Source organism: Anthonomus grandis, chromosome 3, assembly GCF_022605725.1.
Source record: "Anthonomus grandis grandis chromosome 3, icAntGran1.3, whole genome shotgun sequence".
Classification (NCBI taxonomy): domain Eukaryota; kingdom Metazoa; phylum Arthropoda; class Insecta; order Coleoptera; family Curculionidae; genus Anthonomus; species Anthonomus grandis.
Window position 1 is genome coordinate 4,297,424 of NC_065548.1, and position 15,742 is coordinate 4,313,165.

At 33.8% G+C, this 15,742-nt stretch overlaps 1 protein-coding gene across 4 annotated transcripts in view; it reads right to left on the minus strand.

Moving 5' to 3' along the window:
* Positions 1–10,085, minus strand: part of LOC126733762 (serine/threonine-protein kinase Warts) — a 73,237-nt gene extending 63,152 nt beyond the window's left edge. For 3 of the 4 annotated variants that reach the window (XM_050437157.1, XM_050437155.1, XM_050437158.1), the window contains exons 1-6: positions 9,842–10,085; positions 5,932–6,129; positions 5,655–5,849; positions 5,370–5,599; positions 680–1,200; positions 379–573 (exon numbers count right to left, since the gene is read on the minus strand). In XM_050437157.1, the coding sequence (XP_050293114.1) occupies positions 379–573; positions 680–1,200; positions 5,370–5,599; positions 5,655–5,849; positions 5,932–6,021 (1,231 nt within the window). In that variant the 5' untranslated portion in view covers positions 6,022–6,129; positions 9,842–10,085. Of the gene's footprint in view, positions 1–378; positions 574–679; positions 1,201–5,369; positions 5,600–5,654; positions 5,850–5,931; positions 6,130–9,548; positions 9,763–9,841 lie in introns of those variants that run through there. The other variant, XM_050437156.1, reaches the window with a different exon arrangement.
* Between the last annotated feature and the right edge of the window lie 5,657 nt (positions 10,086–15,742).

Consider the following 15,742-nt stretch of genomic DNA (forward strand, 5'->3'; position numbering starts at 1 on the left):
GTCACAAACACAAAATTGAGAATAAAGATTATTTTATTTATTAATTTATATTTGGAATTCTACCGCATCTCTCCTATCTAATATGCCTCGAATCATCTTGAAATGTTACTTTTTGTACGTAATTAAATCGATCACAGACGTGAACGATCCATTCAGACAAGAAAGTTGAGAATTAGTTCAAGTTCGATACCGAATTTTGTATACAAAGGGTTTACAATAACTACCAACTCAATAATTTACCCCACCAACTTAAGGTATGACATAATTTAACGACTAATATTATATAAAACCTCTATCAAAGTTATATTTTCCGTTTTCTGATTTGATATATAGAAAAATGCATGGCAAAATAAGGAATAAAAGTTAAATTATACTTACCGCTAGATGTCGCGGGTATGGGCGGCGCGGTAGCGGTCTGCAGTACCGGTTTTTGCACCTGCGTACTTTTTACGCTTTGCATTATTATCGGGGGCTGAGAGACCGTTTGGCGGGCGCCCCACGCTTGTAAAGGCGTCGGTCGCGCCATCGGCGTCGGCGTGGTCGCGTTCGACACTGGCACTGGACTCGGAGAACCTGTAAATTAAAAACGAGTCAATTATAAAGAGTGAGGTTATAACGATTTACGAAAATTTGCATAACAAATATTGTATCGCAGAAGAATAAAAATAACGTAACGTACCGGCTGACGTAGATCCCGAATAAATCCCGGAACTCGGACTCTTCCTAAAATCCTGCGTGGGACTTTGGCGGTTTTGGATGCTGGCCGAGTAACTGGGGGGCGGCGGTGCTCCGCTCCCGCCGCCGCCTCCTCCTCCTCCTCCTCCCTGTCCTATCAATGGATAAGGCGGAGGCGGTTCCGAAGAATTCACCCCGCCCGTGGGGTACAGGCTTAACGCTTGCATCTGCTGCGTCAGTTGCTGCTGGACCTGCGGTCCGTTTTGGACGACCATCGGCTGCCTGGTGTTGCCACTGCCCACGGGGCTGGTGCCCCTTTGGGCGGAGGAACCATAACCGCTTCCGGGGGCCGCCGGCGGAGCCCTGTTAGGGACCACGGGCGGCGCCGGCGACATCCTCTTGAACATTTGCTGCACGTTATTCGGCACTGATTGTTGATAAGCCGGGGGGGCGTGAGGAGGCGGCGGGGGCGGTGTGGTTCTTGGCGGCGGAGGGGGTGGAGGCTCCCCGAAACTTGGAGAGTACCTATAAAATACCGAAATACTGAAACTATCCTTGTGACCGAACTATACATGTAATAAATATTTTATTGACTCATATACAAGAGACGGTAGGTAAAGTCCAGTGCAACGATATATTAGAATGGTCACCCGTCAAAACACCAGCATTCCACCTGTCAAACAATGTCATCCACCTTCTATTTACATTGTTTGAGAAGTAAAATGCTGGTGTTTTGACGGGTGACCATTCTAATATATCGGACTTTAATAGATCCGCATAGCGGTCTTTAACAATTAGGGAATAACAAAATTAGTATATAAGAAATGTAATAATAATTCCAACAACTATATAATAGTATATGATTTCTTATTTACAATTTACAAACAGTATCAAAGAATGAAATAAAAAGAATATTTTTATCGGGATATTCCGTAAGACGGAAAAAGTAGAAACACGTGTCGACAGGTACCATCTTTACTTGTTGCCCTATATAAATCTAATCCTTTTACAAACAGTATTTCTTGTATTTGGAAGATTTTCAAAGAACCTATTAAATTCTTGTAACCTCCTTATTAACACTACCTCAAGTATTTGCAAACACTTAGGTATTTATTTTGATAAGGATCTACTATTTAATATTATTTACAATTTATTATAAATGTAATATGGATCGATGAAAGTACATTTACAAACTGTGGCCGAAAACAACGCCGACAATTTCGGGAATTTATTATTATTTCGAAAAATCGATATTTTAATTTTAATGTTTTAAAACAAGTTTTTCTTTTCAGTTTCTGAAGTTAGAATTTTTAAATGTTTGCAATAAATTTTAACATTTTCCGAGCATTTTTATATTATTTTAGGCATTTGGAATAAAATCTTGTTTTATTCCTGGACTTTAGGGTAATTTTCCACGTGTTTTAAGTATTTCAAATAATTTTGTTTTTAATTTTAATGTTTTAGGATACGCTTTTGTTTCCAATTTTTAATTCCAGAAACTTTGAAATTTAAAAATTAAATTTTGCAGATTTTTTCGAACATCCTTATAACATTTGTACATATTCCTAGACCTTAGGGTCATTTTCGATATCGTCCAAGTATTTTAAATAATTTATCTTTTAATTTTAATGTTCAATCAATCAATCAATCAATCAATATATGCTTTATTGTCATAAAAGTAAATTTGTCGACAAAGCTGTAAAAAAGAAAAACATATACACAAACATGTAAAAAGGTTATTTAGCATGCTATAGTCCATCGTCCTAAAGGCATTCTGCTTCCATGAATATGGTTTACCTATACTGGTAAAACCAACAACATCCCCATTCTTCAGAAATACTCTGAGCCAAAACATACAAAGCTAATGTAATGTCAAGAGTATCAATATGTATAACACAAACAGATATTATTCACTCCCGAAATATACAATTTTATTAAATGTAAAACTGTAAAAAAAAAATTAATCACAGCAATAAATTAGGCGAAATGATATGGTGTAAAAAATATAAAGAATATACCTAAAGACCTGCAAGAAAAAGGTAAAAATGACTAAAATCTATCCGACAAAAATTCAGCTATTTCATAATAGCCCTTTGCAACTATGAGTTTTTTAACACGTTTTCTAAAAAGTTTCCAGCTACCTATACCTTTCAAATCTGCAGGAAGATGATTAAAGAGTTTTTTACCATCAAATATAAAACTTCTTTTGATCAGTGAACTTGTAGGCATAGGCAAGAGCACATCATTAGCTCGTCGACTGCTATATTCATGCCTATTAGTTGTGCTCACATTTCTAAATTTCTTATGAACGAAACAAACAGATTCCAATATAAATAAGGCAGGAACGGTTAGGATTTTATGAGTGATAAATAGCTGTTTGCAAGACTCTCTCATACTAACATTATGTTCTAAAATAGTTTTTTGTTTTCAATTTTTAATGTCACAATTTTTGGAAGTTATAACATCTTCCAGATTTTTTGAGTGTTTTTACGATATTCCAGGTATCGTATTTTAAAAATTGATTTTTATGGTATTTTTATATTATTTGAGGCATCCGGAATAAAATCTAGTTTTATTCCAGAACTTTGGAATCATTTTCCACGTCTCCAGGCATTTCAAATCACTTTTCTTTTAATTTTAATAATTTAAAATAGCTTTCGGTTTCCAATTTTTAATTTCAGAATTTTTGAAATAGCTTTTAACAGTTTCCAGAGCTTTTGAGTATTTGTATATTATTCCAGGCAATTGTAATCAATTTTGTTTTATTCCAAGATTTTGAGGTAATTTTTCCATGTCATGCAATATTGCAATATAATGTTATCTAATTTAAAGCTATTTTTTTTTTAATTTGGGAAATTGGCATACTTTTGAAAAGTTTTGTTTTATTCCAGGCTTTTAGTTTTCTATTTTCCAGACGCTTGGAGTGATTTTTTATGACTTCCCAACTCTTAACGTAAATCTGTAGGTTTTCCAGAAAACTAGATTAATTTTCTATATTATTTCAGACATTTAAAGGGAAATTTTTTACTTTCAGGGATTTCAATTATTTTTTAAAATATTTTCCAGGAATTTTACGTAATTTTCTGTCTTCCAGGCATTTAACGAAATTTTGTAAAATAAAATGAAAAATCACTTCAAATAATAAGGGTGTAACTCTAAAGTAATGCGTCTGCACTAGTACGGTATTACATTGCTAGTATTTCGGTCTACTGCGACAAATTGATCTCGAAAATTTTATTTTTTGAGTGGTGACACGTGTTTCGCTCCCAAGAACATTATCAGACCTTATAAAAGGTTAAAACACCACCGCCTAGGTCAAATTATACATAGTCGGTCTTGTTTTAACCTTTTTAAGGTCTGATGATGCTCTTAGAGGCGAAACACGTTTCCACACCACTCTGACTCATAAAATAAAATTTTCGAGACCGAGACTTTGTGTTGTTGTCTTTTAATTTATTTATGTCAAGGTCTCTTTGAGAATATGGACGTTCAATTTATTATTATTAGTTTCCTTTCTTTTTATTGAACTCTACAAGTATATAAAAGAATAACTTGTATATAATAACAAAAGTTACAAGATGTTTAATAACTATTCCTTAAAAATAACCTAGACATTTGATAAAGTCTTACTAAGCACCTAGATGTCTTGAACATCTGCATGTACGGGATCATATCGCACAAGAACATAAACATGCGAAAAATAAACCTTTTTAACCATTAATTCTTAATTACATTTTTAAAAAATTATTTGCCTACTAGGCTTTTTAAATTAATTTATGTTTTTATAACCTCTGATATCTATTATAGGTAATATAATATATGCTTTTGGAACAATATAATTAATATACAGACTTGTTCTTTATATTCAGAAAAAGCATATCTCGGTTATTATATATTATAACTATTATAACTATAAAAGTTGTAGAGTATACCTTAAATTGCTCGTAGTGTTATCATATCTTGAGAATTACCAACAATTTTGGCCCTTAAAGTTTGTTTTATTGCCGAGTTGTGCCCAATAGAATTTGAGGCCTGGACAGTCTGAATCTAAGGCTGCATCCTTGGTATTGAGTTGCAATTTGTGTTTTTTATTGGCATTAATGCGTTTTTTTGTTGGCCTATCACAATTCAATTATATCAATTTACAGTCCAGGTATAACGTTCCTTACTACATCATTTTTATTAAACACTCAGCATAGATTGTTCCAGTTCCTATTCATTTTCTTAAGTATGTTATGCTAAAGATTTGTGCCTCACTGATCCATTTATTCTGACTTCGGATTTTCATCTAAAGGGTTTCCTTATTTTTAACTAATTTTATATCCAGTAATGTTAACTTTGGGCTTGATAATGATATGTTGGTAATTGAGGGTAATATCACAAGCGTGACTAGGTTTAGTTTGAAGAAGAACATTGAGCATATGAAGAGTTTTTAATGTCAATGAAATTTTTTAATGTCAGTGCTCAATGTCTTGCACTCAATAAATACATCAGAATTTCCACATATACATTTGAATGGCATACATTTAACTTCAGAGGGCGATTTGTTGGCACAAGAATCACAGTGGTACAAATCATTGTCATAAAAATGACTCTACACTCTTTTTGGGATCATTTAAATAGGATATAGATGCTAATACACTAAATAGGCTAATAATAATTCTATGTTCACTAGCACACTTATTCCTTCTTACCTCGAGCTATGGATGTCGGTCATTCGAGGACTATCGCTCCTAGAGCTTCCCGCTCCAGAATCCAAAGCGGGACTGCCCCTGGGATGCACCAGTTCCCTCTCGATGCTCGGCTTGCGAATAAGCTTGGAATATCCCGCATTTTTACTGGATTCCGGTAGTTGCTTGATAAGGTAATCTAAGGCCAAATCAACTCGGCCGTTCGAGCCTTGTAGGGCCCTCATAGATGAATCCTGAAAACCAACTATTAGAACCTTAAAAGAAATTTAATAAACGGTATAAGCATGCCTCCGAATAGCCTAGACTTAACAATTGGGCCAATCCATGTCTCAGTTGTAAATGATCTTTTCCATTGTCGCCGTTGGATCCTGAAGCGGAACTTAACGAACTGATACCGCTAGTTTGGGAGAAACTGGAAATTGTACTGGCGGCACTAGAACCTACAGTTTCACTGCCGCTTTTAGCAAAAGGCCTTAAGGAATTCTAATAAATAAAAATAATGGCATGTTTAAAATGATTGGAATCTGAGTGGGAATGATTTAGGAAGAAAAGGGTAATTTCTTACTTGGATTTCTTCCATGGCCTTTTGATGGTAGCCCGGAGATCGGGCCGAGGTATTTGGATTCATGATTGCTTGCCGAGGCACTTGGCCCATACCTAATACACACGGTTAGAAAGTTATTTCATCCCATAGTTTTTTTTTTAATTTTTGGCTGTTGTTAGATTGTAGTCATTAAGTGTCAGGCTAGGTGGAGGCTTTAATCTGGAAACAATATTAATGTCACTAAATTATATAATTAAAGTAAATAAATTGAAAGCTTATCACATAGACAAATAGGTTTTCTATACCAGTTAATTTTATGCAATGATGGAAAAAACCACAAATATTTAATCACCATAATAATATGCCGTCTAACCGATGGCAAAGAAAAATATTATGATAGATTGATATTTATTAGTTTTATGTACACAAAATTGGATTTACAATAAAATAGCTGAGGTGTCTATTGAAGTGCCTACTACAAGCTACAAAATAATAAATTTTTGTTTAAAATGGCTATAGAGGTATATAATATTGTATTCATATTAATACAGTCGTTTTCATGAAATGAAAAAATCTCTATGCATAGAATTTTAAATGCTTATATACCTACCTTGTTAATTTTTGTACCTTGTATGTTTATTTTTGTTTTATGTTAATAGTGAGTGTGTGAGTGTGTTTTATGTTATGTTAATGAGTCAGCTATTCGGAGTGATCCAAAGCAATTCTGGAGGTTCATTCACCTTAAACGAAACAACTCTCACATTCCAGGTTCTATGAGCTATAAAGATACCACTGTTGTGGGTCCTAAAAGTATTGTAAATGCTTTTTCTGATTTTTTCAGGAGTGTTTATGTTGAGTCCTCTATTGCTCAGCCCAAAGAATCTGATACATATGGTTCAGACAACATTTTGGTCCAATCTTTTGTTGAGGCAGATGTAAGAAAAGCTTTACAGAAGTTAAAAAACAAAGAAACTGCGGGGCCTGACTAAATACCTTCATTTCTTTTGTGTGACTGTGCATCGGCCCTGGCTGTACCACTCTTACAAATCTTCAACTTATCACTCAAGACCAATACATTTCCGGAAGAGTGGAAAAAGGCTAAAATATGTCCAGTGTTTAAGAGTGGCGACCATGGCAGAATAGAGAACTACAGACTGGTGTCAATTCTCTCTAATTTTTCGAAGGCCTTTGAGATATGTGTGCATGATAAATTGTCTCCTCAAATTAAGCACATAATTACAGAAAAGTAGCATGGTTTCTTTCAGAAAAGATCTACTGTCACTAATATGGCTTGTTTCTTGGAAACAGCATATCTAGCTATAAATCAGAAAAGCCAGTTGGATGTGCTGTACACAGACTTCTCGAAGGCTTTTGATCGGCTGGATCACGGTTTGCTGGCACGGAAGCTGGCTTTGGCTGGATTTCATCCTTGTCTGGTGGAGTTCTTCATCTCATATCTGACTGACAGGCTTCAGTATGTTGAATTTAATGGTTTTGGGTCTGAGTATTACGTGGCTTCGAGTGGTGCGCCCCAAGGCAGTAACCTCGCCCCAATGCTGTTCGATCTATTTATTAATGATTTAGTTGATTGTATGGAGAGTTTCTGTCTTTTATTTGCTGAAGATCTGAAGTTGTTTCATATAATTCGTACTATGCTGGACTGCCTGAAGCTACAAGAGGACATGAATAGGGTCTTTGAATGGTGTGAAAGAAATAAACTACCCCTAAACTGTGACAAATGTAAAAAATGACAATTTCCATTCTCCATGAAGAGATTTTATACCCATATATATTGAGTGGTTCTCAGTTGCTAGACTGTTCTTCAGTGAAGGATTTGGGCATTGAAGTAGATAAGAGGCTCACATTCAACCAGCATGTAGCACAGGTCACTGGTTCAACCTTAAAATCCCTCGGGTTTATACTAAGGTCAACTTCTCAATTTAAGAATATATCCAGCTTGACTGTATTGTACAATTCATTAGTAAAGTCTAAATTAATGTATGGCTCTATGTTGTGGTTCCCCATCTATGATGTTCATGTTAACAGACTGGAGTATGTACAGCGCAGATTCTTAAAGTTACTTTCTGTTAAGTTGGATGGAGTATATCCAGTAAGAGATGTGGAACGGGAGTACCTGCTGAATAGATTCAACTATTTGTCACTAAAGCAAAATACTATTCTCTCTAGTCAGATATTTTTATATAAACTTTGCAATAATAAAATTGATTGTTCCAAGCTCTTAGAGAGGTTACCTCTATTTGTTCCTTCTGCCAATACAAGGAGGCACCATATATTTTATCCCTCTCTTAACTTAACAAATCTGTCCAGCAAAGCTCCACTGTGCCGTGCTCTACATGGTATAATCAGATGAATGCTATAGATGTCGACATCTTTAGCAGCACTGAATATGTTTTTAAAAAAAGGATGTGTTCCTCTCTTAATTTGAATGATACCTGATTATTTTCCTGTGATTGTATTATTTGGTTAGTGTGTCTTATATTCTTACAATTATGCTATTGTTCTAAATTTTAAATTTTGTTATCACTCTATATTGGATCTTATATTATTTTTTTATATAATTTTTTTTGTAGTACTTATTTAAGGTGCTTATAACTTGTACTGTTTTAATTTTAATTATTTCGATTGTCTTGTAATTGGGAATTTTCCTGTTGGACAATAAACTATTTGAATTTGAATTTGAACATTATGATACTCAACATTTCTACTGTCTTGTGGAATAATATATGTGGAGGCGGTTTTGATGGACCAATCATGATGTCCCTCTAATCAGAAATTGGTGTGACTAATAAATTTAGATTCAAAATTTCCAAAAGAAACATCATTTCTTTTAAGTATACTGTAGATCCAGTTTATCTAGGAGATCCAACTTTAGCCAGTACTGTTGGTTGAACTAAATTTCTAGGATTACAAATTGATAATAAATTAAAATTGGAACTACTTAATGGAAAACTGGCATCCAACAGCTTCCCCTCAAGATTAATTATTATTCTCTAATGAATTGAATAAACCGAGGAATAAACACATTATAAAACAAGCATATTTTAAATTAATAGAATCGAATTTAGATTATGGTATATGTTTACTACTTATTGTATATTGTTTCATCTGACATGTATTTCTCAATCACTTTTAAGTCATACTTTTTACAGTCACAATAATGTGATATATTTTGGATGTCTTTGCAGGGTCAATACCATGCTGATGACATTCTTTCATTCATTTACTTATTACTGCTTTTTTAAAATCTTGATATTTGTAAAGAACCTCTATCATTTTTTTATTGTCTAAATTATATTATTTAAGGCTTCTAAGTGAATTAATTATAATTATTACTTTTCGATATCAACAGCAAATAAAAAAATAAACATACCCAGTATCTCTTGGTAAAATATGATCAAAATCTTTTAATGCAAGCAAACTGCACATAAGGTTTTAACTATGACCCTTGATTAAATCTGTTGCATTCCTATGAATAAGCTGAAATAATCAGTATCAATCATATTAAAAGTAAATTTGAAGTTGCAGCAGATTTCATCAAAAAAAATGAAGCAATAAATACCTGATAACAACATATTTCTATCATAAGTCATATCCTCAGTTCAGTATACTGTACTTACAACTACAATTGAATCTACTAAATCCTGGGATTTATATGCAGAAAAAAATGGTCTTGAAAAGGAGAAGTAGCAGAGTATTGTATTACCAAATAATTTAAATTCTTTTGCTTGGGGCAAAGTGTATGTGTATAATACTCTTGACAGGCAGCAGTAATGTGAAAATTTTTGGCATTCCAATGTACTTAATCTATAAGAAATCGTTGGAATTCCAAAGGGGAATCGTTCAGCGATAATAACTCCCATCCCCCATCACTGCTATATTTATATATTTGCACTCTGGCAATGTTAATTACCTCTAGAAATGCAAAAATAAATTAGAATCTGCTAGTTGGGAGATTGACAGATTTTTGTGTCAACCTTCCGAATTCTGCAACACTATTGGGGCCGCGGGGGGCCACCGTGACACTATTAACACTTTCTGCGATTCTACGGACGTTCGTCAATCACTATCAGTCCACATTTTACGCTTTTCAAAAGGCAAAATAAAGAAAAATTAAACTGAAAACAAAGAAAACCCCTCAATATTTAGATGTCGGCCATTTTACTCAGTGTCAAATTCCATATGCTACCAACCGCAAGAAAAAAAATGTCAATTTATAATTCTCGTATTTGTTACAAATCGAATGCAGGTTTATCGTTAATTAAAGCCAAGTAATTTAGGAAGTTTATTTTATTAATTTTTAATTTAATTTATGGCGTTCTAAGGCCAAAAGTTTAAAAGTAAATAATTTTTTTTTCGGTTTGTCATGTTGGCCACGATGGTTCTCCGGTGACAAGGCGACATTCCGGAACATTGGCGTGTCAAGGAAACCGCAGTTTACCAGCGGCGTATCGTTAAAAAAGTTTCTAGCTTAAATTAAATTAGACGTAAACATTGAATATACTCAATGCATTAAGTTAAAAAACGTAGTAATTGGTGTTTAAAAGGTTTGTACCTAAAACCCGACTAAAGAGCGACTGAGATAGCTTGACGCAATTTATTGAGAGTTCACGATAGCAAGATTTAAAATGGCTGACGGGTGCCATCTTGTAAAGGCACTGGAATGAAGCCAAAAGAACAAAATGGCGGCATTTTTAATTGTGCAAAGCTTTTAAGCTTAATTCTAGGTTTTATTCCTTGTAACTGTTCAGCAGTTTCGTTTACTATTGTGCCTTAATACATATTTGTTATGTTGAGCTATTTTATTTGGAATGTTATCAATTTTTTTGCTCCGTGATACCCATATAATATACTTTGTTTTCTTCAAATTTATATTGAGTTCATGTCGTATACAAGAGTCATGTATTCTTTGCAGCAGATTCTGCAGATCCTCAATTACCAAGTTTGGCTAGTGTTTACATGAGAGGATTGAGATTAAACAGCTGTTTACCATTGCCAACCTAGGACAAAAAAAGTTGGTGGTTCTGACTAGTTAGTTAATTACTTGCAAAGTTGACTAGTTTAACAAGTGATAACAAAATTATTTGGCAAAAACTCCATTAAACTAGTATATAGATTTCCATTAAACCACTATTTTAATAGCTTGTATAAACTTGGTAAAAGATGTAATATGTTCCTACCACTGTACGTTGAAATCATATGAGATCGTGGAATCGAATTTCGAAATAAAGATTTTGAAGACTTTTACAAACTCTATAAAACAAGTTTACATCATGCCATTGCAAAGAAATAGTAATGATTCCATTAATCTGTAATATAAGCTTATTATCGTTGTCTTAAATAGGAACACAGAATCGTGCTATACTTAGTTATAAGAGCTCCATTGATAGTGTAACCAAATTCACTCCTTTTGAAATTGTTAAAGGTCCTTTAAATGACACCAAACCCTTAGATCTTAATGATCATTTCATTGTTTCTAAAATTTGCCAAAAGATTTACGATAATAAGGCACAAATATATAAATATTCAAGCAATTAATAAATTATAGATAAAACTTTTTGTGTTCAACTCATGTCAAGACATCTTCGCCCTTAATATATCTAATTTTGAATAAATTCTATTATGGCTAATAGTTAAGCTAATATTATTATGGCTTATCAGTAAGATCGTTTAGGATACAGAACTGTTTGAGGTTTATTGAGTAGCGTTACCATTATAAATTGGAACCACTCTTTAGGTATTACGACTGTACTATATACAGCGATTAAAGATCAAGAATTATGTCGAGAGATATATTTAATCAGTACTATATTGAGAAATATAATTGTACTTACCACTGGAGATAGAAAATGTGGAAACCAAAACACTACCATTAGAGAAGCATTTTGAATATTCAGTCACCAAATTTATTGTTAATCAAAAAACCTTTTATGTTGTCAGCTTATACAGATCACCTACTGGTGACCCTGATGTTTTTCTTCATAAAATTCAAGAACTATTGGATGAGTTATGTACATGTAATAAGTCTTTTATATTCTGTGGTGACTATAATTTTAATTTTGCAGGTCCTGACTTGGTTGCAGACTCGTTGAGGCATGTGTTTCTGAGTTATGGTTTGGATGATCGTGTGCAGGGCATTACAAGACCGGGCATTCAAGACGGTAGCCTGATTGATAATGTATTTACAAATATACAGAAAAATCATTCAAACTGCAGTAACTATACTACCAGTTTCCTGGATCATTATGGTCAGCTATTTAAATTTAAAGCGGTGAGTACCCATCCAAACGTGACCTACACGAAGCGACGTTTTTTTACTTCTAAAAACATATCAAATTTTGTCAACTTACTACAGAATGAATTATGGGAGAGAGTTCAGAATGCCAAGACAGTTGATTCAAAATACGATGCTTTTTCAAGTACTTTCCAATATTATTTTAATGAAGCATTTCCTCTGTGTACTTCAAGAGTTCAAAAATCATTCACAGCAATGGGTCAATTCTGACATAAAAGAGTTCAAAAATTATATTACCGATTTGTATATTTGGGCAAGACGAACTAAATCAGAAGTTGCTTATCAGCATTATAAAAGTGAAAGAAAGAATTACGCAGGTTTTTATCTAATTATAAAAAGTCAATAAACAACAGCAGGATTACAAACTCAAAAAATAAGAATAAAACAGCTCGGTCAATCATAAATTCTCAATCAAATAAAAGTAAGAAATCGCAACCAATCAAACTAAAATCAGAATCGGGTGACTTGGTAGTTGATCCGGAAAGGATTGCGGAGGCTTTCTCTCAGCATTTTAAATTAAACCCTGATCCCGGCAACAAGGTTCGTGGGTAGATAGTGGATGATGTGCTATGTCCGGACACTTTATACCTGTTTCCTACAAGTGAACAAAAAATCTTCAATATTATTATGCATTTACCCAATAAATATTCATCAGGACTGGACGAAGTACCTGTTTTTTTACTCAAAAAAGTTGCTAGCCTTATCAAAAAGCCATTAAATGTAATAATGAACTGTTGTTTTGAAACAGGCATATTCCCTGACCAACTTAAAAAGGCAAAAATAGTACCAGTACTTAAAAAGGGTAGCCCTCAAGAAATAAAAAACTACAGACCGGTATCACTACTTCCGTCGGTGTCGAAGATCTTTGAGAGATCGATCTACAATAGGCTTGTTGAGTTCTTAGAACAAAAAAAGAATTTTTCATGTCAGCATGGTTTTAGGAAATCAAAATCTACAGAATTAGCAATCTTTAAGACAATAGAATTTATTGCAAATCAGATTGATAAAAACGAACAGGTAGCTGGCCTGTATTTCGATGTTTCAAGGGCCTTTGACACTATTGATCATGAAATTCTTTTCCTTACATTAGAAAAATATGGCATTAGAGGTCAGGGTTTACAACTTTTAAAATCTTATTTAAATAACAGAGAGCAAATTGTTGGTGTCACAGATGGGGGGAAAACGACATACTCTCTTCCAGCAAAGCTAACACAGGGAGTACCCAGGGTTCTATTTTGGGCCCTGTGTTATTCCTTTTTTATGTTAATAACTTAAATGCAAATATATTAGCTGATCTAGTTAGTCAGTTCGCTGATGACTCATCGGTGCTGGAAAGCGGTTCCATCCAGAATGTGATCTCAATAAAATGCTCTCAAGTAGCTGAACAAATGAAAAAATGGTGTGAAGAAAAAAAACTTAAATAAAATACTGAAAAAAATTAAATACTGAAAAAACTGGCCTGCTTACATTTTCTAAATTCAAAAAAGACACATCACTCTATGTAAAAGTTAATGGAAGGTCTATAGAGTGTTTGAGCAATATTAAATTCTTGGGAATACACTTGGATGGATGTCTTAGTTACGAAAAACACATAAATTACTTAACATCGAAACTGAGCACCCTCTGTGGTCTTCTTCGTAGACTCAGGGATCAACTATCAATAGAAACCATTAAGATTTTTTACTTTTCAAACATTCAGTCGGTGCTGAATTATGGCATCATGTTTTGGGGTAGTGGAAGGGATGCCCAAAATATTTTTAAGGCGCAAAAACGAATAATTTGGTGCATATTTGGACTCGCTCCCAGAACATCATGTGAGGAGTATTTTGATGGTTTCGGTGTACTTATTGCCCCATCACTATACTTTTTATCACTTGTGATGTTCATTAAGAAGCATCCTCAGTTATTTCCAACAAATCAGGATGGGTACTCACGAGACATGACGACCATAACAAGAAACAGAGAAGCTCTTGGAATACCTGCACACGGGTCAGCTTTCTTTGAAAGAAGCCCCCAACTTATCGAGCAGTAAAGGCATACCACATGTTACCGGCGGGTCTGCGACAGATTCAGAGCCGTAATTTATTTTAACAGAGTGTTAAGCGATTTCTTATTGAAAAAAGGTTCTACTCTTTTTAAATAAGAATAATTTTTAAGTTTTGTGTATACGGGGTATTTGTTGATTTTAACGTATTACTTTATAATTTTGTTTATTTTGAAAAAAAATGTTTTAGATCTTTTTAACTTAGGTCATAAGATTTTAATTCGAGTCAAAATTTGTTGACGTTACTTTGTCTTTTTATTAAGGATTTTGATGGCAATAAAGGAATTTATTTATTTTTTTTTAATTTTTTAAAATATATATTTTGTTCATGTTTAAGAGACTAGGCAAATATTTTTGAAATATTGGAAACAGTTTTATCCAAGAAACTACATTGTTTTTTACTTAAAATTGGGCTTAAATTGCAAGAATAAATACCAAAAATTCAAGTTTTCCAAATATATGTTATTTATAATTTTCCAGGCAGTTAAAAAAGTATTTCTTATTTCTTTCAGGCAGTTGAAGGTATTTTTGTCCCTTGGAAACAGGTTTGTTCAAGAAATTATATTTTATCTACTTTAAATTGAATTTTAAATTCCAAGGTGTAATTAAAGTTAGTTCAGTTTTTCAGATAGATCTGGTTAATATTAAAGATTTTCCAGGCAGTTAAAATAGGTTTTTCTTCCAGGCATGCGAACCCTATTTTTTGCCTAAAAATCTATATTAAATAACAGTAATTTACCGTGGAGGTCTGGGGCAAAAAAACGTTCAAAAAATAATTCAGAATTTTCAATAAGTACTTATTTTTATTTCATCTAGTTTTTATACTTTAACACTATGTAATTTTATACTTTGTTTGACAGAGTCCTTAAGTTAGAATAAACACTTATTTTATAGTAAAGGGTGTTTTTTTTAGAGGTTTGGATTTTAAGTTGTCAAAACTGTTTCTGGTGATTGTCAATTTGACAGTTGGTGGTGTATTCGTGGTCAGTACAGTTTGCCATTTCACAATGAATAGACTTACTCCAGAACAACGCTTTCAAATTGTGCAAATATATTTTCAAAATCATAGTTCAATTCGCGAAACTTACCGTGCGCTGCTTCCATTTTACGGTCGACATAATCGGCCATCCGAGCAAGTTATTCGAAAAACCATGGATCGTTTTCGTACCACGCATACTCTAGTTGATAATACGCATCCACAAAGACGCCACACAGTACGCACAGAAGAAGTCATTGCTGCTGTGGAGCATAGTGTTGAAGAGGACCCGAATGAGTCGGCTGTGGGCCGATTGGGGCTGTGCCCATCCACTTTGTGGAAGATTTTGCGGCAAGATATTGGCTTGCGAGCTTACAAGATCCAACTTGTGCAAGAACTGAAACCGCGTGACCATTATGGGCGCCGTACGTTCGGTGAATGGGCGGAAAACAGTATTCAGCTTGACCCATTTTTTCAATCCATTTTGTTCAGCGATGAG